A 25,625-nucleotide genomic window follows, 5' to 3' on the forward strand; every position below is an offset into this window, starting at 1 on the left:
TCATAGCTGCAAAACAAATGATCAGTTTCTTCATGCTATGCAAGTTCTTCCCCTGCCACCTTGTCTCTGCAGCACATGGGGAAATAGCAGGTCAAATACCCCACCTGTGCATACAAGGAGATCAGCAGAGTCCTCCCAACACCACACCCTGCAACCTTCCTTTTTAAGAAGCTATAAGGAGAAGGCGGTTTGCAGCTGAAATACATTTGGTGCCTGAACTTCTCCTCAAATGCTCCTTTTCAAATCTTTGCTGCTAATATTCTCTAAATAGCCTCTAAATATTTATTCTTATCCTGCCTTTCTTCCATTGTGGAACCCAAGGTTCTGTACATGTGGCTTCCAGGTAGTCACTCACCCGGGCACTGGTTCAACCCAGACTTGCTTAGCTTCACCAAGGCGGTGGTCTGATGCAGCTTCAGATTAAACCTTAAATAAGGGGTAGTCAATGTGTTGCCCTCTGGATGACGTTAGACTCCTTAGCCATTGGCCACAGTGGAACACCTTTAGCATATTTGTTTCAATTTAATGGATTTTTATTGTTTATTGTGCTTCGTTGTCCCTTTAAGCTACTCTAGACTCCAGTTGAGTGAAGCAGTGCCATGCTTAGCTATGCCTAGCCTAACCTAGACTAACCTAACCTGATCTGGCTGGGTCAGATGGGAGCTGGAGTCTAACAATATCCAGAGGGCACCATGTTGGCTACCTCTCAACTTAGATTTGGTTCAGCAGTAACCCTGCTCCAAGGCAAGGTGACTCACAGTGTGCAGGAATGAATGATACCCAAACAGAGTTGAGGAGGAGACGAAATGATTGAGTTGTTGCAGCTACAGGGAGCCAGTGATGTATGCAGGGAGACGGTAGGTTTAGAAAAAGACTGAGTGCTCCAGGTGTTACCAAACTGCAAAAGATAGAAGGCTGTCTTTATACTGCCATAGAAGCCCAATCTCTTCTAACAAGCTTTGCACCTGTCCCTTAAGTTTCTACCTCTTCTGATTTTATAGAGCAGCTTCCCTCCCTCCCTCTTCTGCTCCATATGGCTTCTTAGGTATGTATAAAGACATGGTATTGCACAAAGACATGCTGTTGGCAGGTTTGTTTTCACATTCGTTCCAAATGATCCCATGCATAGACTTTACCTTTTTATCAGGTACGTATGATACAATATGTCCTCCATTCATGCATTTATAAGGTCCATAGCTGTCCCACCTTCCTCTTGATATTTGAAAGCTGTCAAACACAAACCATTGTGGACCAAACCACAGGCACCTCCGAGAGTGACTCTGATGATCAATGAAGGAGGATAGCACCATCCCAGGTCTCCCTCACCTCACACCCCATATCAAGAGCAGTAGAGTCTGGGGAGAAATGTATCTGAACACCCAAATATTCCACCTAGGACCTCGTGGTAGGGCTTAGTGGATCCAGCATCAGGATGTGGCCCAAGACAGCAGCTATCCAACAACTCAGACCCAGCTCTAAAGTGGTAGAGAGTGCATTAAGAAGCATGAGAGTTTATGCCACTCTACGGTTTCAAAATATTTCAGTTGCAGGATAAAGACACCAAAGCTAACATCAAACACTATAGTAGCATTTAAACTGGGTTCTTGTAGTTACCTATAACCTGTTCCAACCCCTAACCCAGACACCTACAAAATTTGGTTCTGGTTGGTGAGTTCCATAGCTGGATGTTGCCCATTGAATGCCCCATTGTGAAGTAATTCTGGAGTCGGCTTGAAATCTGTTCCTTGCTTCAGCTTTGACTGTGCATGAATCACCAATCTACACTTCTTGGGCCTTGGCATTCTTCACACAACCAAGTTTCAACCTTCCTGTCCCAAAGGCTAGGCCCGACAGCAGTTCCGAGCCCCCTCAAGAAATAAGGTTTCGATTTCCAAATCCCGAATTCTTAGCACGCTTTAAAGATTTGGAACTCACAAAGTTCAAGCTCAAAATCAGGTAGTTCAATTGCCCTCAACCCCTCTGATTCTGCTTCAATTCTGAAATAAGAAGCAATGAGGGTAGGGAAGCTGGGAGACCATTCCGTTTCATCTGTGAATTTTGGGGGTCTGGTCCCACCCACAAACCTGCAGCCCTGACATTTGAACTCAAGGGAAATGGTGGCCCCATGACCAGGTTTATGACTGCCAATAATGTTTGGTGTACAACAGGAATCAGACAAAAGGCTTGTGTAATTCACCAAGGCAAGGTAAACAGTCGGAAGTTCAGGCATTAATGCTCCCGTCTTTGTCACAATGGGAGTAGGGAATAACATGACCACTTGATCCTTTACATGTACAGCTGTGCACAGGAAGGCTTCCTTATACTGAGTCAGACCCAATGGTCTGTGCAGCTTGGTGTTGTCCACACTGATTGGCAGTCACTCTCAAGGATTCAATCCATGGGTCTCTCCAAGCCTTACCTGGCTATTGAACCTGAGGATTGAACCTGCAACCTTCTGTGTGCAAGACACCTGCTCGACCACCGAGCTGTTGCCTTTCCTCACAACCTGGAACCCAAATTGTGCAGGATTTGAGTTGAGTGTGTGCATCCTTTGTGTGTGCAGCTGTACACAGGAAAGTCCCATTGTTACAAATGGTCCTGCTCTTTACATGAAGAGTAGGAGGTGGTTGGAGCTTCTAGGTACATCCCTATTTTCCTTACTCCCATACTGGTAAACATGGAAGCATGGAAGCCTGAACAGGGCTTTACGCTCTACAGAACTTACTTGGAAAGTTTCATTTCAATTTGCTGCCGGATCTCCTGTCTCTCTTCGTCGGTCCTCCTGGGGAAAATGTTCCTATCTTCCAGCTCCTGTTTGCTTGGCCTGTTCCGCAACTTCACTGCCAGCAACTCTTTCTTGCATTTTCTTGGCAAAGTACCTGGAGCATACATAGAAAAAGAGCGAGAACGTGTCAGACAGGCTGTTGCTAAAATAGGCAAAGGGACATCACTTATTGGATCAGGTTTTTCTCATGAATCAGAAGTGCAAGATCGGCAGGGATCGTCTGCGAGCAGAACGTGGGGCCTTCCCTTCGAAGGAGGCTAGTGACTGAACAGGAAGGACCAAGGGGGAACAGCAGGGAGGAAACCAGTGCAACCATGTGTGGTGATAGCTTTTTACTTGGCCCCATCCATTTCTGCATTTCTTGTGTCTACTCTTCAGTAAAGCTTTGTATAAGCCATTTAGCAAATAAAATGAGCTCATGTGAACAAAAATCTTATCAATGCTTTGTCACATGCATTGTATTTAACTTTACTCCAACAGTCGGTCCTGGAGAGGAGTCGAAAGATGCAATTATAATATTGCAGTTATGATTTGATGGGTAGAAATAGATAGAAGATTGGGCCAAATAAAGCATTTTCATTACACCATTGAGATCTCCTCTCTCTTCTTCCTGAGTGGGAAGAGCCTCATGTGATTGACCCACCCATGTGGTTTAATTTTCCAAATGTTAATGCTGCCTGTATCTGAAAAAAACCAATGCAAAGGGACATCTGCACTGTTGCAGCAACACATACAGTAAGCCCTGTTCACACATAATGCTAAGCCATAGTTAATGGTTGATGCTGAGGCATCTTGCAGACAATCACTCAAACTTTGGATTGCTACATTACAGCATAATTTCTCTCACTGCCACACTATTGAATTCTGGCTCTGTAACATTTGGGTAGTAATAGTCTGTAACTATAGCTAAGTAGGAAGTTCATGTTCATATATAATTGTAAGCTATGGTTAAAGCTAACCAAGGTTTATAAACCAACAACACACCTTGGTTAACTAACATGTTCTAACCATGGTTTATAAACCATAGTTAAGTCACAGGGCTGGGTTTGGATGATCAGGTTTAACTATGGTTAACTGAACTGTGGATAATAAAGAGGAAATTGTGGCTATTGTAGCTTATTTCCAAACCTACAAAACTTTTACATGTATTGAATTGTGTGTCTGTTTAAATAATATTGACTAATGGTACAATAGGTCATTGTTGTTAACCAGAAGGTTGTTGGTTCGAGCCCACCTAGGGACAGCTATGGGCAGGATCCCTGCACTGCAGGGGCTGGTCCCTTCCAACTCCACAATTCTATGAATACGTTTACTCAAACACTGTATGCAGCCCTCCATTCTTTTTGAAAAATAAAACAGAGAAGCAGCTGAATGCTTTTGCTTTGTTTTCAAATTGCACCTCTGTTCACTGCCCTGGGCTCCCTGGAGAGGAAGGGAGGGATTTAAATTCAAGAAACAAACATGCTAAGAGATTCCTCCCAAGGAAGATCTGGGCGGCACACCACATGAAGCCTCCAGCATCATTGCCCCACCTGTTGAAATGTGAGTTAAAGGGTTTTTTTTCCAACCAATGTCCAATGAATGCTGCACCACCCAGTGTCCAGAATGAAAAATGCATCTTGCACAGAGAACAAACATGCGCAGGGAAGGCTGTGATCTGTCTAGGGTCCTGTGGGGATATCGTAATCTTCTTTCTCGCCCCTTTGGCTTAATTAATGAATCCCTAGGCCTCTTAGCTGTGATAATCACCATGATGCCTGCCAAGTGTTCTATGAGAAGGAGGTCTAGTAGATTATTCACATTTACCGTTTAATTAAAACTCTTCTCATCTATACAACACCAACTTCCACATACCACAATTTTGCAGGGGTTCACAGAATATCCATAAACTGTAAGAAGATTTGTTCACAGTTCAGAATTGTTCACCGATTAGCATGTGTCTTCTTAAGATATGTTGGGACCTAGCTAGGGATGCCTATAGAGGCGCTCAGACCAAGACCTGGAGCCTGGTTTCTTCTGAAATATCAGAGAGGCATTTGGAGACACGGTGGGTGGAATGGGAGAGAGGGAGGGAGGGAGGGAAAGAGAATCTTCTGGGGTTAAGTCCTAGAGCTTAACATCTTGTTCCGGTGTGATTACCAGAAGTAACAGTCCTGCAATCAGTGATGAAAAGTCATTTTAGAATACTGCAAGGGGAAAATGGAGTTGTCAGTCAAGAAGTGACAGCTGACAGTTGAAGAGGGTTACAATAGAGACTGGGAGGATGGAAGATGAAAAGTCAGGGCTTAGATAATGATAGGTGTTTACATTAAAGGAAAAGTGATAGCAACTGGAATGGTTACAGTAAAAGCTCCAGAAATGGTTAGTGGTGTTTGGCAGCCATCTTTCTCAAAAGACAATGGAGTGTGCCTCCTGGGGTAAAGTCAAACTGCTGGAGAATCACAGTGCCTGCTGTGTTTGCAGAGATATAACTGCTGCCTCTTGTGTTGCTTTTGTTGTGTTAGCAGCACCAAAGTGACCTCTCCAGGATGCAAGCCTGGGCAGAGTGTATAGAGGTCCTGGGCTGCCCAGATGACAAGACCTGACCCTCCTCTCAGCCTCACTGATGTAGTCCAAAGGAAGGCAGAGCAATATGAACGGCACCAGCTTGGCTGCTGGAGTTGCCGGAAGGAGGCATACAAGATCCATTCAACCGTCTTAGGGACTCCCCTCTGGATTTGTGTTGGGTTTACTCCTTAGCCTTTTCTATTCCCAAAGATGTCTCACAAGGCAGTGGGTATGAATTTTTCCTTGGGATTTACTTCTGAAGCCTTTCTCACGAATGAGTATCGCCACAAGGCAGCAAGGGGTTAAGATCAGAGTTTCCCTTCTCCTAGATGGACTACCTTCCCAGGTGGACAAGCCTCATCACCCACTCACCCCATTTCCCTCAACAGTGTGTGTAGAAACTGCTTTCTTGACCATTGGACCCACTGTTGGGTCTCCTCAATTCACCAGAGCCTGTCTTTGCAAGCAGGGGAAGTCCCTAACCCACCAAGGGTTTGATACCCACCGGCCACCTTCACCTGGTTTAGCCGGCCAGTCCAGATTAGTGTAAAATCTGCAATAGTCAAGAGTGTCAACTTGTTGGGGGGGGAGGTGTTTTTAATACTCTCAGTGGTGCTTGGTTGGGGAGGGAAGGAGGGCAAAGGATGGAGATATGGCTCTTCTTCTCTGGATGGCTTTGTGAATTGGGTAGTTTGGGGAGGGTGAACAATTTTACTCAGGCTCCTAGGCTCAAGAAGAAGGGCTGTGGCTCACTAGCAGAGCATCTGGGTTGTGCACAGAGGGGCCCTAGCTTCAATCTCTTGCCATCTCCAGGTAAGGAGGGCTGCCAGTCTGTACCCAGCCCTGAGCTGGATGGATTAGTGGTCTGACTTTGTATATATAAAATCCTAAATCCTAGATTATCATTGAATCTAAAGAAACATATTTCTGCAGAAACCTGTTTAGGACTGCACTGTAAATGCATTTTAAACCTGCCATTTTAACTGATGGTGGGTCCGAATTCTGCTCTCATTAGTTCTCTGCAACCTTCCAAATGCGTTTCAGTCTCGGACCAGATAAAATTGGTCAGGTCTGTATTCCATGCATCCCTGTATCTGCACAAAAACACACAACTTCCTCTGGTTCTGGAGCTGGAGAGAGAAAGCCAAATGGGCACCACACGGACTGTTGTTTTTTAAAATTAGAGAGCAAAGAACAACTTCACCTCAGCTACCTCATCACTTGAAACTTAAATAAACCAACCCCACCTGAAAAACCTTAGGGGAAATTGTCCCTCTCCCATCAATTTTGGGTGGTCAATTTCTGACTCCTGACTCCCTGCAAATGGTCAAAGAAAGGTGAGCTAAAAGTTCAGCCTAGGTTTAGTTTCAGTTCTAAAGCTCATTTTGCTGATAAAAAGTTTGGTGGTGTTTTGCATTTGGATGTTGTGTGTGTGTGTTTTTCTTTAAAATAAATTTATGTGTTGTTGTTGTTGTTGTTTTGTTTTGTTTTAAAAAATAACCCACACAAACTAGTTAAAGTATCATCTTAACCTCCCACATTTGTTCTTTAACAAAGGACCTTAGCAGAAGTCACGATGAATGTGAGGCTGCATTACTCAGCGGTGCAAGTTACAAGAAGAGTCGGAGCAGCGGCAGCAAAACACAGGTGGAGAGAGAGACAGAGAGAGAGAGTTGTCAGGGGGAGATGGTCAATGAAATGCCCTTCTTGGATCTGCTGCTGGGCAAAAGCGGCAGTAGCTAAGCGAGGTGCTGCTGACCATTCTGCTGCAGGAATGATCAACTTGGGCACTGGAATCACCAAGGAAGAACATCCATAGGAGAGCACCTGTGCTGTACAAAGAATGGCACAGGTTCAATCTGGCATCTCCAGGTAGGGCCGGGAATGTCCTCTGCCTGAAGCCACAGAGAGCTGCAGTCTGATTTAGCAGAAGGCGGCTTCCAAGGAACCTAAGGAGCAAACTGGGAAATGCTGTCCCAGAAGGGTGAAGGTGAGTCAGGCATCAAACTCTGAAATGAAGGGTGAGATACAGAAGAACAGCATGGAGTTGCAAAGACTCTAACAGAATGGGACAGAAGCTAACGGCTGGAGATGGGTAGGCAAAGAGAAGGAATGGCAGCTTTGAAAAGGAGGCCAATATTTCCCTCACGACCTTGAGCAACAACGTAATGCACATGTAAAAAACGAACAAAGCCAGTGGACCTGTCCTTGAGAATTTCTCGTAAAGGCTCACAAGGTGACTTTGCTTACCAGAAATGATGGAGTCATTCAAAACCTCTTCATCCTGATAGAAAACAGAGTCGTCCTTGATTTCAGAGTTCATGATCAGGTTCTCTTTGTTCTCATCTGACTCCTTGACGGAATTCCGCTTGTTCTCCGGGTCGCTGTTGTAGCTCACCGAACTTTCCTTCTCTTTGCTGTGATCAACGCTGCACGTTCTGGATGGGCGGATGTCCATTCGCTTCTTGGGAGAACCTTTGTTTTCTCTTCCCTGAAAGCTGGGGGTTGAAATGCAGATAACACAGATTTGTTTTGGGGTTGTTGTTTCCCCCCCCGCCCCCCCTGACTTAGCACCACAGGAAGGGAATCAATGTCTCAAGCTTGTTGCCTTGAGCGCTTTGCTCTGCAGAGGGTTGTGAAGGAGCTGCGGTGGGATTACCATGTCAAGAACTCAATATCTGTCACAAGGGGAAGGCACAAGAGGGCAGTGACTGACACCTTGTTTTGAAATATGTTAATGTGGGGTGCCGGGTTGACCTTTCCAAAGAAGGCAGTGTGTGTGTGTTTTTAGTGGAAGACTAGAGTTCAAACGAAACACCTCCACTTGGACAATTGGGTGCTTTACGGAAAATTTAAAAAGTATGCAAGGGAAGCACATCATTATTAACCCTGAATAAGTTGTGGCCTTTTGGGACAAGTAATAGGGAAGTAATAGTGCCACTGTATTCTGCTCTGGTCAGACCTCACCTGGAGTACTGTGTCCAGTTCTGGGCACCACAGTTCAAGAAGGACACTGACAAACTGGAACGTGTCCAGAGGAGGGCAACCAAAATGGTCAAAGGCCTGGAAACGATGCCTTATGAGGAACGGCTAAGGGAGCTGGGCATGTTTAGCCTGGAGAAGAGGAGGTTAAGGGGTGATAGGATAGCCATGTTCAAATAAATAAAAGGATGTCACATAGAGGAGGGAGAAAGGTTGTTTTCTGCTGCTCCAGAGAAGCGGACACGGAGCAATGGATCCAAACTACAAGAAAGAAGATTCCACCTAAACATTAGGAAGAACTTCCTGACAGTAAGAGCTGTTTGACAGTGGAATTTGCTGCCAAGGAGTGTGGTGGAGTCTCCTTCTTTGGAGGTCTTTAAGCAGAGGCTTGACAACCATATGTCAGGAGTGCTCTGATGGTGTTTCCTGCTTGGCAGGGGGTTGGACTCGATGGCCCTTGTGGTCTCTTCCAACTCTATGATTCTATGATTCTATTCTATGAATCTATGACATTTACCAGGAATGGGTTCCATTCCTGCCCATCCCTTCCACCATACATCTAAAATACTCTTTGGCATGGACAAAATACATCCATCTTTTCAAGCATAATAGACCAATTTGCACCCAGTCCTCCTCTAGTTTACTTGGGGCAGTAGTGCACCATTCAGGTCTCTGCATATACAGGCCTCCATACAGAAGAAGAAGAAGAAGAAGAGTTTGGATTTGATATCCCTCTTTATCACTACCCGAAGGAGTCTCAAAGCAGCTCCTTTTCCCTTCCTCCCCCACAACAAACACTCTGTGAGGTGAGTGGGGCTGAGAGACTTCAGAAAAGTGTGACTAGCCCAAGGTCACCCAGCAGCTGCATGTGGAGGAGCGGAGATGCGAGCCCGGTTCCCCAGATTACGAATCTACCGCTCTTAACCACTACACCACACTGGCTCACCGCACAGAGAATCCCACATGGTGCATGGCATCAAATGCATGGTGATGTGTGCCTTCTCTTCCCTCATAAGAATTGGACTGCCATTTGGTAAGCATTTAGATCAGCCTTTGTTATGGTCCTGAGGCTATTAGAACCCAGTAATACAAATAAGTTCTCTGCAAATGGGAAAGGTCCATAGTGAGGTCCAGGGTGGATTCACCGTAAGGATGGAAGAACACTTTGGTTCACTTTTAAACATGAACCTACCCAGTTTGTACTTCCAAAACGTCAGGGCTGCCTCTGAACAGACTGTTCAGAAACTTCAGTTCTTGCAGAAGTCAGCAGCCAGGTTGATCACCAAGGCAAGATGGTTTGAGCATATTATACTGATCCTGGCTGCCAATTAATGTCCAGGCTCAATGCAAAGTTTTGACCTATAAAGCCTTAAGCAGCTCAGGACTGCAGAACCTCAAGGACTACATCTCTCCATATGAACGTACCTGGAGCTTGAGATCATCTTCTGAGGCCCTTCTTTGTGAGAGGTCTGGAGGGTAGCAACACAAGAAGGGGCCTTTTCTGCAGTTGCTCCCTATTTGTGGAATGCTCTCCCTGCAGACACTCACCTGCTGCCTTCATTATATCTGTATACCTTTAGGCGTCCGGCAAAAATGTTCTTTAACCAGGCCTTTGGATGATTGACATCCAATACCCTTTTAAAATGTTCTTGTTTTTATTATATATTTTATGCTTTTATCTTTTTTATCTTCATCATCATCAATCTTTATTACGGTCCAGAGACCCAACAAATCGTTACAAAGCAATACACAATTCATACAGCCTACCTCCAGGTTAAACAAGCATTTGTTCAAAAGATAGGAATCATTGGTTCTTGCAACTACCGATAAAAACTTTGCCACTGCTAATGTTCTAGCGTTTGTCCGGTCTTCCAATAGGAACCTGACATAGTGAGCCTCTGATTTTCCCGGGAAAGGTACCAGCAAGGGTAATATCAGTTCAGCCCTGGCTTGCTCATATTTTGCACAGTGCAACAAAAGATGTTTTATGGACTCGATGTCTTGAGCACACGAGCAAAGTCTGTCCTGGTAGGGAACTCCTCTCAACCTGCCATCCAACACTGCAGAAGGAAAGACGTTTAGGCTGGCTTTGGTGAAAAGCCTTCGATAATTTGGTACCGTCAGGTTTTTAATGTAAGATGTTAACTTAAAGACATGCCCATATTGTACTCCTACTGCCAGCAGACTACAGACTGCATGTGATCGAGATCGCAAGTCACTGTGTGCATTATCCCATAATCTTTGCTTTAATGTCTTTAGGGCACCTTCATAACCCAGGTAATGTGGTTTTATCTTGTGAACCACCCTGAGACCTGGGAATGCAGGGCGGTATAGAAATTAATAATAATAATAATAATAATAATAATAATAATAATAATAATACACGTATCAAAATGCAGCTAGCCTTCAAAATCCACACTTTCCCCACAGCCAGCGAAGACTCACTGGAATAAATGAAGCGAAGGTGGCCATGTCCATGAATGTCAATGGGTCAACTCTGAGCAGGACTAGCCCTTGGAAAATTGAGCAGTGGAAATGGATGCCCCTGCCGTGTCCTGTAGCCTTCCAGCCTCTTACCTATTCTGCCGGTGTTTGGTGGCCAAAGCTCTGTGAAGTTCCTCGATGACTCGGCTGGGAGGTAAAGGCAGGTGGACGGCACCAAGGTGAGGGGAGCCATTTGGCGTGGTGTGCTGCCCTCTGAGGTGGGGCTCGGAGATTTTCTGGCCTGAGGGCTGGAAGGGAGCAGCTTGTCCTGAGAGTTGGGAGGAACCAACAATTACATAATTCTTCAAGACAGTGGATGGAGGGGATTTCAAGGCTGGCTCATCTACTTCACTTCCTGCTGTGGGAAATAAAACCACAAAAGGGCATTAATGGCTGCATGCCACGGAGGAGGCCCCCACTGGAGCCACACCGAGCAGCCTTCCTCAATGTGGTTGTGCCTTCAACTGCAGTTCCCATCATCCTTGGCCATGCATGCTGGGATTGCATGGAGCTTGTCATCTGAGAATATCTAGAGGGCGCCCTTTATGGGGAAGGCTGACCTGTGGTCAGATGGGTACCAGAGCAGAGCACGATCAGCTGTGCAAACTGCCAGCTGACTGCAGATTAAGCCTTTTAGCCGTACTCTTTCAGGGCTGGTGGGGCTCATCAACCTGGGAAGGAAAGCTCTGATCCTAAACCTCCACTTGTGGGATAGCATCATCATCATTAAACCTTTTATTGGCATCACATACAAACATACAAAACAAATCAATACAGAATTACCACTTCCCCAGTGGCACAAAACATTTGCTAAAGGAGAGGAGGCAGAGCAGTCTATGGTCACATCTCTAGGTCTCCAGGGAGATCAGACGTCTGCAGTGTATTTCAACAACAAAAAAACCAAATAGAGATATTTAGCCACTAACTTGGTGAGCTCCTGATCATAGAAAATGTATAACCTCCAACTCTGGTTTCCATTTGGGGATACAGAGTTGATCTAGAAATTGCTGATGGAGATCAGCATATAGTTTACAATTAAGAACCATATGTGTTAGGGTTTCCACCAGGTGGTCTTCACATGGGCAAGTTCTTTCTCCTTCCACCCTGCCTGAGGGGGGACATGTTTTCTCTGCTGCTACTGTTAGTTCTTGGCGTTCAATATCTTGTGGGATATCACCAGGACAAGAAAAGGCTAAGAAGCAAACCCTACACAAATCAGGAATGGCTGGATTGCACCTTGTACACCTCCTTCTGGAAACTCCTGCAGCCAAGCAGGTGCCATACATTTTGCTCTGCTCTCCTTAGGACCACATCAACAAGGCCGAGAGTTGGGGGTCTTGTTGTCTGGGCAGCCCAGGACCTCCATACACACTGCCCAGGTTTGTGCCTGGGGAGGTCACTTTGGTGCTGCTAACACAGTGGTTTGACTTGACCCCTGGAGGCACACTCCATTGTCTCTCGAGATGCCAACAACAACAAGGTACTCTTTCTGTGGTTTATCTTTATGTGCTGAAGCCATTGCAAGTCAGCCAGCTGTGCTTCAGGGAAGCTCAACTGCAATAGCTGGTCCTTGAAGAACACTTTTCTAACTGCCAAGGTCTGAACTTGGGGTGGGGTGGGAAACCAGCCTTTGAAGCTGCATGGATTATGCACTGAGATTTCACCCACGGACCTTGGTTGGTGATTTCCCAATAAAGCGCATTTCCGTTAAAAACAAAAACAAACCCACACACAGTTTACAAAAGAACCACTGAAATAATTGCTGCAATAGACTTGACTTCAGCCACTGCTGATGACTTTACGCCACCCAGTGGCACAAGCATGGATTTAAATCCAGAGGCTCCCAAACTGGAAGGTGTGCTGTGGATGGGAAAGAAATAAGAACCATCCCATAATGTGGATTTTACTTTTCAAGGATCTTAAAATGGCTAAAGGTGGAGCTTGAGTGAACTGTGTGCCCTTGTTACGGTGCTGGCACGTGGCAATTGGGACCATCAGAAAAGCTATCCCATCCTTCAAGGTGTTTTGTTTTCCCTGGGTCCCTTCCTTGTAGCTTAAGACAGGGGTGGCTAAACCAGGTGTTGCTGGACTCCACTTTACATGTATAGCCAATGGTCAGGAATGATGGGACCTGTAGTCCAACCATTTGGAGAGCCACTGGTTAGCCACACTTGCCTTCAAGGACGTGGCATCTCCTATGGCTTGTAGGGCTGGACGATATCTGGTTTTCAACATCGCAATATATCACAATGTCTGAAATTAGAATGGAGCTATGTAGAGACATTGGCTGGCTTCACGGTTTTCCCCACATTGTGATTTTTGCATAACACACACACACACACACACACACACACACACACACACATCATGATTCATGATATATTCCCTGGTCAAAAATTATGAAACCGCTATCATGATATGGACTTGGATGGCTTTGGACAATATATCGCCCAGCCCTAATGGCTTCATTCACCCCCTTTTACTTTATGCTTCCTGTTCTTCAAATTCGAATGTGAATGAACAGCTTCAGCTGAGCATCTATCAATCTTAGTAAAAACCAGCATTAACAGAGTTGCAGGATACCATCACCACCATTATTTATGTGCAAGAAATATGATCATAGAACTGATGAGCTCTGATTCAGGTACATTCCCCGCGCCAAAGATTGTTTATTTAACTTCTGCAAAAGTTGGGGTTCCCACAAGAGTGCTAATCTCCCCCTCTTGTTTCTCATTAGCTCTATTTTGGGTATCCAGTTGTCATAAAACCTAGCACACGAGTTCATTAATATTTGTTAAACTTTTAAAAAAATAATTCTGGATTTTGTCAATAATTTTAATGTATTTTAAAAATATTTGATGTGAACAGGGACTTTACGATTAAGTTTGGACTTAAATTCACTTTTGCATAGTGAATATCCCATGTGAATTCAAACCTGGCGACGCAAAAGATTTCCTCCTGTATCTCTTGATTGTTTTGATCTGGTCAGGCATCAGACATGAAATGTCAACCATTGCCAAGAGTCAGATACTACAAATTATTGCTTCTTACCTATTAAATGTTGGAAAAGAAACACTGAATCCCATGACATGTGAACTTTCACCACTCCTACAAATTATAAGAAGGAGCTGGGTGGAATCCCATCATTTTTATACAGGCTGAGCCTCCATCTCATGGATCGGAAGAGCAATTTTCTCCTCCATCACCACCAGACCTTCTGGCCTCCACTCTTTTTCACTGAATATCAACGTATCAGATTGCAGGACAATTTGGGAGCAGAACTACTCATCTGGGAAGATATGAAGTTTCTACCAAACATTTCCACACCTCTGCAGTGCTTCTACAATTACTCTTGTGTTCTGATGTCATAATGCATACCCCTCCTAATGTTGGAGTTCTGCCTTTTAAGTGAAGGGTTGCATCTCAGTTTTAGAGCACATGTGTTGCATTTTCAGGTTCTTTCTTTATTTCTATTTTAGCTCTAAAGACAAGTCCTGAATGAGGCTCACCTGGTACAATCTTCGAGACTTTGGAGACAGTCTTAGGTGGCGGAACTGGAAGTGATGGAGGAGGGCTGGGGAGCTGAGCTGAGTTCCTTTCCATCTGCTTCTGGGGCGATTCCGTGGATTCCGAAAGAAGTAAGGCTTGTGGATTCTCTTCAGAGGCTGGCAGGCTGGCATTTTCACGTTCATCTGAGGAAGCTGGCATCTTCTTGGCTGAGGAGACAGGATCAGAGGTGGCAGGATTTGTGGGACATCAAATTAAGACTGATGGCAGTGCACAGGGAGGGACAGGCGAGAGGGAGGACAAGGGATATAGGAGCTGCGTTGCACATGTAAACAATGGACATGGTCAGTCATGGCTAGGAAGCCAAGAGGACTGCTGAAAATGACAAGCAGCTGGGCTGACTGAAAGAAAACAATTGCATACTGTGCTGGAAAGCAAGAGTCTCAAATGGCTTTTCTTTACAACACACTCAAAGATGCACACATGCAAAATACACACAAGGTCTAAATAACACCCCTTTTTGACAGCACATCAGCCTTCCATAACTTGGTGCCCTCTGGATGTCCTCAGACTACAGCTCCCATCAGCCCCAGCTATCATGGCTAATGGCCATGGATGATAGGTGTTGTAGTCCAACAACCCTGGGAAAGCACCATTTTGGGGGAGGCTGCTGTACAGAAATGCTTTATGTACTGAACTGGTGGCTGGTTGCAATTATGGTTGGGATGAGAGGTAATAAACTGAAATTTGTTCAAGACAAGACTGAGATTTCAGCTAAACATCAGGAAGAAGTTTCTGACATTACTCTTTGACAGTGGAACAGACTCCCTCAGGAGGTTGTGGACTCTCCTTCCTTGGAGGTTTTTCAGCAGAGGTTGGATGACCACCTGTCATGGATGCTTTAGCTGAGATCCCTGCATTGCAGGGGGCTGGACTCCGGTTCATCTGCAATTCTCTGATTCTCTGATTCTATGCTATTAGTGGGGTCTTCTGATTGGCTGAGTTGTGTGCAACCTGTTCTAGGTGGGTTTGTAGTTTGAGGTGGCCTCCATGGCATGCCTTCCACTGCCTTAACTGGTGGCCCCATTACGACCCTTTCTGGCAGGGCTAACCTGGCTACAGTAATCTATGCTCTGGTGACCTCAAGATTAAATTCCTGCCCTGCACTTTGCCTGGGACTGCCCTTGAAGACAGTTTGGAAACTGCAGCTAGTGCAGACTGTGGCCACCTGATGCCACAGGCTGAAAATGACACTGGTTCTGGGCTGATTTAAACTCATAAAGGACTTTACAGCTCAGGACCTCAATATCTTTAGGAGTGTTTCTCCCAATCTGAACCTGCCCAGACCCTTCAATCTTCATCTGAGACCCTCCTCAGTTCAGAAGGTGGCAACAAGAGAGAGGGCCTTTTTGCTTATGGCTCCCTGTCGTATTAGATGGAGATGTTCTTGCTGCTGAAGTTTTGAGTGCTCTCTTTGGCATGCTCCTTTATGGGTTACTGAAACTGATTTTATTGTAAGGTACTGTTTTGAAATTGGTGGGTGTGGGAGAGGGAAACCTCTCACACCTTTAATGAAGCACTCAGGCTTTGAGCTTGTTTGCATAAATAGAATTAAAATTTGATTCCCTATATAGAGTATGTGTCTGAAGTGTTTAAAAGCGTATTTTAAAGGTCACAGATTTAAACAGCAGGCCAAGGGAGATATAAGAAAGCTCGACCCCTTAGTGCTAATGAAGGATTTGACTTTCCTACAATACCACTTGATGAAGAAGTGCAGAATATATTCCTATCACCAATGCCATTGATCACCAAACCCTCAGATTGTTCTCTGGTTTCTTGCTTCCTAGACATCTGGAGATGTCATTTAGAAGAGGGAAATATAGATTGATTTAACCAGGACAGAATCCTCCTTGACTTGGAAATTAAAGAGCTAATCTTGTACTCCACCTGATAGATAGAAAGCTGCCAGATCCCTTAGTGTGGGTAGCTTGGACCACATCTGTACCATATATTTAAAGCACTATTAGACAACTCTAACAGCCATGGCTTCTCCCAAAGAATCCTGGGAATAATGAGTTTGTTAAAGTTTCTGGAAAGTGTAGCTCTGTGAGTGGAGAGGTGTGTCACCTAACAACTCTCAGCACCTTTAACACTCATTTTCTTTCAGCAAAATGGAGCGATAACCCTACCACATGGGCTATTACTGGGTGACATATATAATGATTTAAAAAGCTACCTTCATCGTTACAAGTGTTACAATTCCGACACACTTCACACTAAAGGTTACCATCCTGCTAACATTAGTCATAAGGAACTGTGCAATCATAGTCAGGCCCACTCAGAAATAAGCCCTATTGAGTTCAGTCGGGGATCCTTCAAGAGTGTGAGAATTCAGCCTTAGTCTCACTGAAAGGAACAGAATATTGAAGGCAGAACATAGCTGTCAATGGCTGCTAGTCGTGATTGCTGTGTTGCATCACCACAGCTGGAGATGCACAATCAGTGCTGGATTTACATATAAGCTAAACAAGTTATAGCTTAGGGCCCCACACTCTTGGGGGGCCCCCAAAAAATTAAAGGGGGGAAACTGGATGTATATTTCCAAAATATAAGATAAAAAGCAAATAAAATAAAACCTACATACAGCAACAGTGTTTTGTGTTGTGTAGGCTCCTATGATGTAAGTAATGGGCCCCACCAGATAGCCTGCTCCCGAAAATATCACTGGTTTGCTCATTTCTATATATAGGGTGTCTACATTCTACATGTGCAAATGGCTTTCGATACCTATTAGGTCCATAAATTACCATATAACATGTATTCAACACAAAAAACAGTGACGATTTGTTGACAAAGGACAGCTGGGCATATAAAGGTCCCCATTGCCTTCAGTAGCTTAGGGCCTCATCAAACCGAAATACGGCCCTGGGCACAATGCTTCTGAATATTAGCTGCTGGGAGTGGCAGGTGCTGGAAGCGCCATGGGACTCAGATTCCGCTTGTAGGCTTCCCATGGGCACCTGATTGGCCACTGTGAGAACAGTATGCTGCACTAGATGGGCTTTTGGCCTATTCCAGCAGAGTTCTACTTACGCTCTTTCTAGGATATAAGCCATTGCTTCCTAGTCCCCTTTATTTCAGTGGCAACATAGCTGTGGCTGATGAGTTCCATCAATTTTGGTGGTGGGTAACTTGCAGTGCACCTATGGGAATGTGCTGAATAGCACATGATAAAATGAAACCAAGGAATGCAGAATTAAAGAGATTCATAAGACTGCTGGTTCAGACGGTAGAGGGCAGCAGAAGGAGGGAGCAAACTGAATTAAAGGAATGCTCATTGTATTCTCTGAAGGGAAAAATATTACCAACGTGCTGTAAAAGCTACTTGCAAGCCGCTGTTTCTCAAAATCCTTTCCGACTGGCCGTTCATGCAAATCTTTCTGAATACTTGTAAATTTTGTCTGCCTCCCCCGAAAGCAAAATGCACATTTCTATCACCATTGTTACAATATCCCAATGGAGGATGCCCATTCCTACATAAATATTTGATGCTTAATCATAATGTATCTGCCTTTAGGGGCAACATGCTGTGAAACATATGCATTATTTCTGAAGGGAGAATGCCCTGGCTTTGTGCAATGTACAGCTCTCTGCATAAATTCTTTATAGTCTGCATTACAGACAAATATGCCAAACAGCACATCCAATTGTAACAGGGCTTGCTCCTGATGAGCAATTAATTGCCTTTCCTGTTACGCCAAAGTTCCCAGTTGCCTAAGGCAGTGGTTCTTTAAGGTTTGGATAAGCAATGGGGGCTATCAAAGTTGCTCTTTAGCAGGCTTTATTTACAGGGTAAGGGAAATAAAGAACAATGCAAGAAACAAGGGACATCATCTCATGGTGTCGACAGCAAGGTCTGCACTGAGATGGCCTAGGAAGAGTTTGACCCATTGCCTGCGCCCAAGAGGGGAAAGGAATCTCTAGCAACAGGTGGCTTCATAAGAGGCCACCTGTTTCCTCTTGCTTTGTTCTTTATTTTCCACATCCTGTATATAAAACAGAGCAGCTTGGAAGGTCTTCATTGCCTGTCTGAAAGAAGCACTGCATTTCAGCAGCCAAAGCCTTTGGAAGAACACTTCCCTGTTTTGATGATAACCGGTATCACCAGGATTTTTTTATCTCACCTCTGTTCAGAACTCTGTTGCCACTCACCTTTCTTGCAACTCATAGAATTGTAGAGTTGGAAGGGACAACAAGGGTCATCTACCCCTGTGATGCAGGAATCTTTTGCCCAACGTGGGGCTCAAACCCACAACCCTGAGATTAAGAGACTCATGCTCTACAGACTGGGCAGCTGGCTTTAAATCAGACCCTTAATTCCCTACACTGGCTTCAGATCTAGTCCTAGATCCATCATAAACACCTTTGCCTTATGAAACCCTCTGTCACCTTGCCACGGTATCGCTTAAGTCCCATGTACCCCAATATTTATTTCTCCATCTTCACTTCCTTCAGCTGAATGTGCCATTTAACCAGCACTGCCTATGGCCCCTTCCTGTCCACAATGACTAACATGTTCTCTCAGATCTCCTGCATGGCATTAGGGATGAATGGACCAGTCTTTTCCATATCAGTTTCATTTGTGTTCCTTCATAAGTCTACTCTGTTCCGCTTCTGTATTAACTTATGAAATTTCTCATTTAAATATGTAAAAAGGTAAATGATCCCTGGCAGTTAAGTCCAGTCGCAGATGACTCTGGGGTTGCGGTGCTCATCTCACTTTACAGGCTGAGGGAGCCGGCGTTTGTCCACAGACAGTTTTTCCAGGTCATGTGGCCAGCATGACTAAGCCGCTTCTGGTGCAATGGAACACCGAAACCAGAGCAGTGTATGGAAATGCCATTTTATTAAAGATACATGCAAAGAAGTACACTAAATGCAAGCCGGGGGTGGGCAATGGACTGACTGATGAAATTGAAAACAAAACTCAAACAGCTCTGGTGGAGTACCAAATATACAGTATGCAGCTGCAGGAAAATAGAGCTAGGTGTAAGTGGAGAAACTTCTCCAGTCATTGAGGCAATAGGTAATGGCTTGATGAAGTGTCAACCTCTCTCTGGAAGCACTCACTGAGAGCACCCTCATCTTATAAAGCTAGTTACACAACTAAGCATTCAACTGAAAGCACAAAGGGTTAAACCAGGGATGGGATCTGCATGCAAGCCCACCCTCAACAATCTTGGGTGCACTGGCTGCCCTGCAGACCTTTGCAGGATTGGTGCAAAGGTCTGGAAGTGTGATTGAATGTGATTAGAAAGCTCTGCATTAAACAAGAGCCCAGGCTTATCAGAGTTTGCAATTTCAGGGAAAGTTAAATCAGCCTTCCGGAGACTTGCTGATGGAGTGAAATGTTGCTGTTTATTTTAAAGTCTCTGTAAAGCATGGATGGGAGCCCTAGGAGTCCTCTGCAGGCCTTTCCTTGAGTGCTTTGGACTAGATGGAATATGACCTTGAACTTGTGATAGAGCCTTTCACTTGCCTAGTAAGAGGATGGAGATATGTGACACATGAGTGCGTATAGAAGCTTTTGCATGGCTGTAGTTTTCCAGTAGCCATTATTTTAAAACCTTTCCAAGATCAGACTCCTCTACCTATTCCACATCCTCTATCCTCCTCCACCCCAAATGTGGGTTGTTCCTGCATAAGCTGTTCTTTAGATCAATTATTTTTATTCTGGAACTCCTTCGCCTTTCATTTCATTCCTCTCCATTGCTTCTGTAGGTCAATCCCTACTGTCTGATCCACTTGCTCCATCAAGGAAGTAAGCTGCTCTTTCATAAGGAAAACCTGTGCAGCTATTTCTGCTTTACCATCCTCTTCGCCTGCCTCCAGCGTGCTGCAAAATCTCCTCCACTTTGACTGACTGCGGAAGCTGTGCTCAGGAATTCCTACAAAACAACCATGTGTCCTGCAGAGGCATCCATTTCAGGCTCAGCTGGGTGAATAACTCTTCTGCCTGGGGAGCCAAATCATCTTCAGGACTTGTCTCAGACCAGCCCAATTCGTTGGCAAAGGACAAGGTGGGACCTCCTGCTACCATTCCAACAGATGGCATGACCAGAATCCTTTTTAACATGATTGATAGGACAGTGTCTCCCACTGCATATAAGGACAGCTGCAGGGTAGCTTAGGGGCAACAGGAATGTGGCATGGCACCCACAGTTTAGCCTGTTCCTCACCTTTCAGCATCTGTCATCTGAGTCAGCCACCTCACTCTGTCCAGCAGCCAGGTTGTTCATGCCTGAAGCAATTCTGCTTCTGATGTTTGGTTGGGGCCTTTTGCTTCAAACCAAAGTTCTGGATGTGTCTGATTAAACTGGAGGGGGAAGAGATCTCAGAAGACCTCAAACACCCATCTTGTTAGGTGGCATGGCTACCTGCTGGCTCCCTTCCTTTCAAGCTTTAGGTGAGCTGATAAGGGTTTCTCCTTTTTCCTAGCCTTCAGTTTGGTTTGGTCTCCCCCACTGACAACGCTTCGACTGTTTTATTCTGCTCTTGGTTTCATTGTATTTAGACTGGCTTTCATTGTCTTGTGAGCTGCATTTAGGACCCCAAAGTAGCATATAAATAGGCCTTCTCGGTGGGGGCACCCTGACTGTGAAATGCCCTCCCCCCGAAATGCTCACCTGGTGCCTAAATTATGATCCCCTTGGCACCAGGTTGAGACTTCTTTGTTTCCCAGGTCATTTAATTTTAGTATGTTTTAGTGCGCTTAGATTTCAGCATAAATTGCCTTCTCTTTGGTTTATTTTAGGTTGGCGTCTATATATTATGCTACTCTGTTTCTGCATTGCTTTTCTTCATGTTTTATGTCAGTTCTATGTTTCCGTGGTGTTTCTGCAGAGATCATTTTACAAATTGCATTGTATTTGTGTTTTTATTGATTTTTGCAAAATGCCCAGGGGGCTTTGGCCCACGGGTGGTCTAGAAATGATGGAAGTAAATAAAACAAATTCTATAAATGACAACAACCCAGCACTGAGGAAGATAAAAGATATTTGTCAACCCTGACTTGTTTCCCTTTGCCTGTAAGTGGATATAAACAGTCTTTTTCATATCTCTGAGAATCAGTTTGTGCATTATAACCAACATGTTAAATCACTCCACGTGGAAGTTCTTTCCCTGTAGTAAACAGTTAGTAGAATCAATCGTGTGGCTTTCTTCATGCCAATAAATATGCTTAAAATAAATTATCTGTTCTGCTACTTGCACTCTTTCACTGAGCTGAGCTGTTCCACCTTACTGGGTTACCAAAGCCTGCTTTATTTACTTATTAGAGACATTTCTATACTGCTCGGTTACTAAGCAGTATACATAAAAACCATCCACAGAACATGGGGCAAATAAAAATTATCATAACATCAAACACTCCCTTAAAATGCCTACTGGATCAAGAAATTCTTAGTTATGCACCTGAAGTTCCACAAGGAAAGTGTCTGTCTAATCAAAATTGGGAGGGAGTTCCACAGGCTTCAGCCCACTACACTGAATGCATGGCTTCCAGTAGCTACAAGCCATGCAGCTACGTCATGGGGGACCACCAACAGAGACTCCTCCAAAGATCTCAGTGATTGAGTTGGGATATAAGAGATCAGATGGTCCTTAAGGTTGTTAGGAGTTCAGCCTACACTCGAGTAGGACCCTGGCAGAGACACATGCCCGGCTGGCATGTTCCCTCCCTCCTGGTTGATCGTTTGGGAGCTTCAAAAGCTTTCTTCTGCCCGAACATCACAGTGACCTATGCCAACCGACACCGGCACACTTAGGGATCCACAGAGTTTGCACATCATGCATAACAGGCCTCAGCAACTCAGCATTTTGGCTAATCTACTTTATTAACATATAAAAACACATGGAGCACTGCAACATGGCTCCCTCTCTCTCTAGCATCAGACAGCAAAGAGAAAGAACAAAGGACAATAGTCCCACTTCACGGAACACAGTAACACAAACATCCTGTCTCCGTCACTTCCCACTTTGTGGAGTCAAAACATATACCGTCATGTGATAGACAACAATCCCATGACTGCAGTCATGGAGCAGGAATTCTAACAAAGGTATCTGGAACCCAAATTGTAAATTAATGCTAGAACCTTGAATCTGTCCTGGTTATATATGGGCTGCCAGGGCAAGCTTTTGAGCATTGGTGCTATGTGCTGGTACCAGTCTGTCTTCATCAACAGTCTAGCCACAGCATTTCACACCAGCTAGAGCTTCCAGACCTGGTGCAAAGGTACATGGAACATGGAACATGCACATGGAGCACACTGAAATAATCAGGCCTCTCTGAGAATGGCCGCAGTTGGCTTACTAGCTGCAACTGGGAAAAGACACTCCTGAGACCATCATATGAGGCTTAATCGTTGTGTGAATGCCGTGAATTGGAACAATTTAAAGGAGGCTACAATGGGTAGCCCTAACTCCAGAAATAGAAAAGTATAAGAGAATGAAATAGTGGCACATCTAGTTCAGAGGTGGAGAAGCTGTAGCTTTCCAGATGTTATTGGACTCCATCAGTTCCAGCCAGCATGGTCAGAGGTGCAGGTTTAACATTCCTGATCCATGGGAAAATCTGTTATGACTAAACTGAGGTCCCATCTGCACTCTTTATTTAAAGCAGCACCATGAATGGCCATGATTTCCCCTAAAGATTCCTGAGAACAATAGGGTGCTGAGAGTTATTAGAAGACCCCTATTCCCCTCACAGAGCTACAAGTCCCAGAGTGGTTTAACATTTGATCCTTCTTCATAGGGAACTTTGGGAATCAAAGAATCTGAGGGGAATAGGGAGGTCTCCTTACAACTCAGAGCACCCTTAACAAACTACACATCTCATCATTCCTTGGGGAAAGCCATGTGGCATGATACTGCTTTTAACATGTAGTACAGAGAGGGCCTGAGCTGGACAACATGCTACCTCCAGTTACATACAGTCTCATTCATAGTTTCTCTCAGTAAAATGGTTGAGAGCTTCTGGTCTCGGGAAGAAGAATAGGGCCAGCCCAACACTACATCCTACCGTGGCATCAAACTGACTCAATTGCAGCTCAGCGGAATGGAAAGAAGGCCAATACCGTTGCAAAGCCAATACCTGAATCTTCTCTCAGCTCTTCTGAATGCAGCTCCTCGCCAAGTGAGGTGGCATTGGTTGTGGCTGATATATGTTCCTGTCGCGTCTCTTCTGAGGTAAGTGCCTGGCATGTGGGGGATGAAGGGTCACTCAGCATTGCTCTGGTGGCACCAGTTGCTGCTTTGCTTTCAGAATCTAGGACACCATGACATTCTCTCATTAGTTAAACCATTAAGGATTTTCTGACGCCCACTTCCCATGCTACGGTTCTGAGTTAAAGGAGGGCCTCATTGGGTGGTTCTCAGAAAACCAGCCTGGGAACCCCTGTTTTAAGGGTGCTCAAAACAAACCAATAAATGATGCAGTGCACGGCCTCCATAGTAGTGCTATGGGATGGACTGCCGTGGAAGCATGCAGACTAGATATATGCACAATGTCTTTAAATAAGTGCTGGTGGTGTTCTGCATGAGATACAAACACTTATCCATGTGTGGTGGAGGTGCAATGTTTGGAGGGAGGGAATAATGACAGGGAGAGGATAGACAGACATTCCAGTATTTCTTCACATGCTAGTAGAGCTCAAGGTTATGCTATACAGATAGTAAGATTGGACTATGAAGTTAGGAACAGAGTTAATTCTCATTACCTGGGGTCACCAAGCACGGAAACAGGCTTAGCCCCCACTTTAAGCATAGGCCCAAAACTCTGAAGGCCCAAGACATGATTTTCCTGCCTTAAGTGGATCCTAAATAGTGCTAGGCTAGGGCCAATGTGCTGACCATTCCGTCACCAAGTCCTGTCTTCATCTATCTTCCTCCTCCACATGGTGCTGCCTAAAGCATGTTATTCCATCCTGATGTAAGAACATAGCAACAAACCCTGATGGATCAGACCAAAGGCCCATGCAGTTTAGCATCCTGTTCTCATGACAGCCAGCCAGATGACTATGGAAAGCCCACAAGCAAGACCTAAGTGCAATAGCACTCATCCTACTTGTGACTCCCAGCAACTGGCATTTAGAGGCATACATCCTTTGACAGTGGACATAGATCATAGCTCTTGTGGCCAGCAGCCATTGATAACCTTACCTTTCATGAATTTGTCTAATCCACATGGCAGGACCAGCTCTCATCTAGATTCACCAGTTTACTTTCTTGCATATATAGTGAGAACAAAACCCACAATCATTTGGAGGCGCAATTGTGGTACAGGTGAAATGTATCCCTGAACATAAGTGGCCCATCTCTCACTGGCAAGGACTGGGGGAGGAATGAACTCTGACTTTGTGTGTGCAGAGCATACAGAAATACACTGTATCTCCCTGGCTTCCTTGCTTTCCCTGCATACCCTACCTGATTTAATGGCATTTGATGGGCATTTTGCTAGGTTGAAATTAGCTGAGTTTATAAGATATTTCCTCATCTTAGGAATGAGAATGGCCTTGTGGAATGCATTTCTTGTACGTTTTAAAGCGACTACTTAAGCTCTGCTTGCCTCTTGCCTCTTTCACGGCACCTGGAGTGAAGTAAGCTGCGTAATGGAAGTTGAATTTCTTTCTTTCCATTACAGACCACTAGAGGAGACCATAGGATGCTTTTGATCACAAAGAAGTTGAAGCACCCGATAAGGGAGGTGCAAGGACAGAGCAAACCAAAATAGCTCAAGGCTGTATGCTTCCCCTTATTAGTGCATGTAGATATATCCCTACTCTCCCAAACAATTTAACCCAACTCCATGGGATTTATTTATTTTCCCCTTGGTTTTATTAGTTTACTATCAACATGGTTCATACAATTACAGTATACGGAACCATATGGGCGATTAGGGAATTTCTTAAAAAGCAAATGAGAAATCAGCACCAGGGAGAGTTCCCTAAGTCTGAAAATACAACGCAATGCAGGCTGCAACATGTGCTACAAAATGTATTCACGAAAGGCAAACTTGGGTATGTATTAGCATGCAGCACATGAAACAAGTAAGATTTGCCTTCTCTGTGCACATGTTAGAATGTAGCTATCAGGCGCACCTTTCCAGTATATGTACATTGAGTATACACAGATCAAAATCCCACAAACAGTCTTGTGGCACCTTAAAGGCTAACAAATTTATTATGGCATAAGCTTTTGTTGACCACAGTCCCCATCAGCAGATGCAAGGAGTGACATCCCCAGATGTTACCTGACAGCTGAT

At 44.7% G+C, this 25,625-nt stretch overlaps 1 protein-coding gene across 4 annotated transcripts in view; it reads right to left on the reverse strand.

The window, feature by feature from the left end:
* Window positions 1-25,625, reverse strand: part of PHACTR3 (phosphatase and actin regulator 3) — a 224,129-nt gene that overhangs the window by 78,859 nt on the left and 119,645 nt on the right. For 3 of the 4 annotated variants that reach the window (XM_083507495.1, XM_083507494.1, XM_083507497.1), the window contains 5 exons: window positions 23,457-23,630; window positions 14,308-14,514; window positions 10,892-11,066; window positions 7,583-7,830; window positions 2,726-2,879 (listed from right to left, as the gene is read on the reverse strand). In XM_083507495.1, the coding sequence (XP_083363621.1) occupies window positions 2,726-2,879; window positions 7,583-7,830; window positions 10,892-11,066; window positions 14,308-14,514; window positions 23,457-23,630 (958 nt within the window). The remainder of the gene's footprint in view (window positions 1-2,725; window positions 2,880-7,582; window positions 7,831-10,891; window positions 11,067-14,307; window positions 14,515-23,456; window positions 23,631-25,625) is intronic. The other variant, XM_083507496.1, reaches the window with a different exon arrangement.

Source organism: Podarcis liolepis, assembly GCF_965112155.1.
Source record: "Podarcis liolepis genome assembly, chromosome: 6".
Lineage (NCBI taxonomy): Eukaryota > Metazoa > Chordata > Lepidosauria > Squamata > Lacertidae > Podarcis > Podarcis liolepis.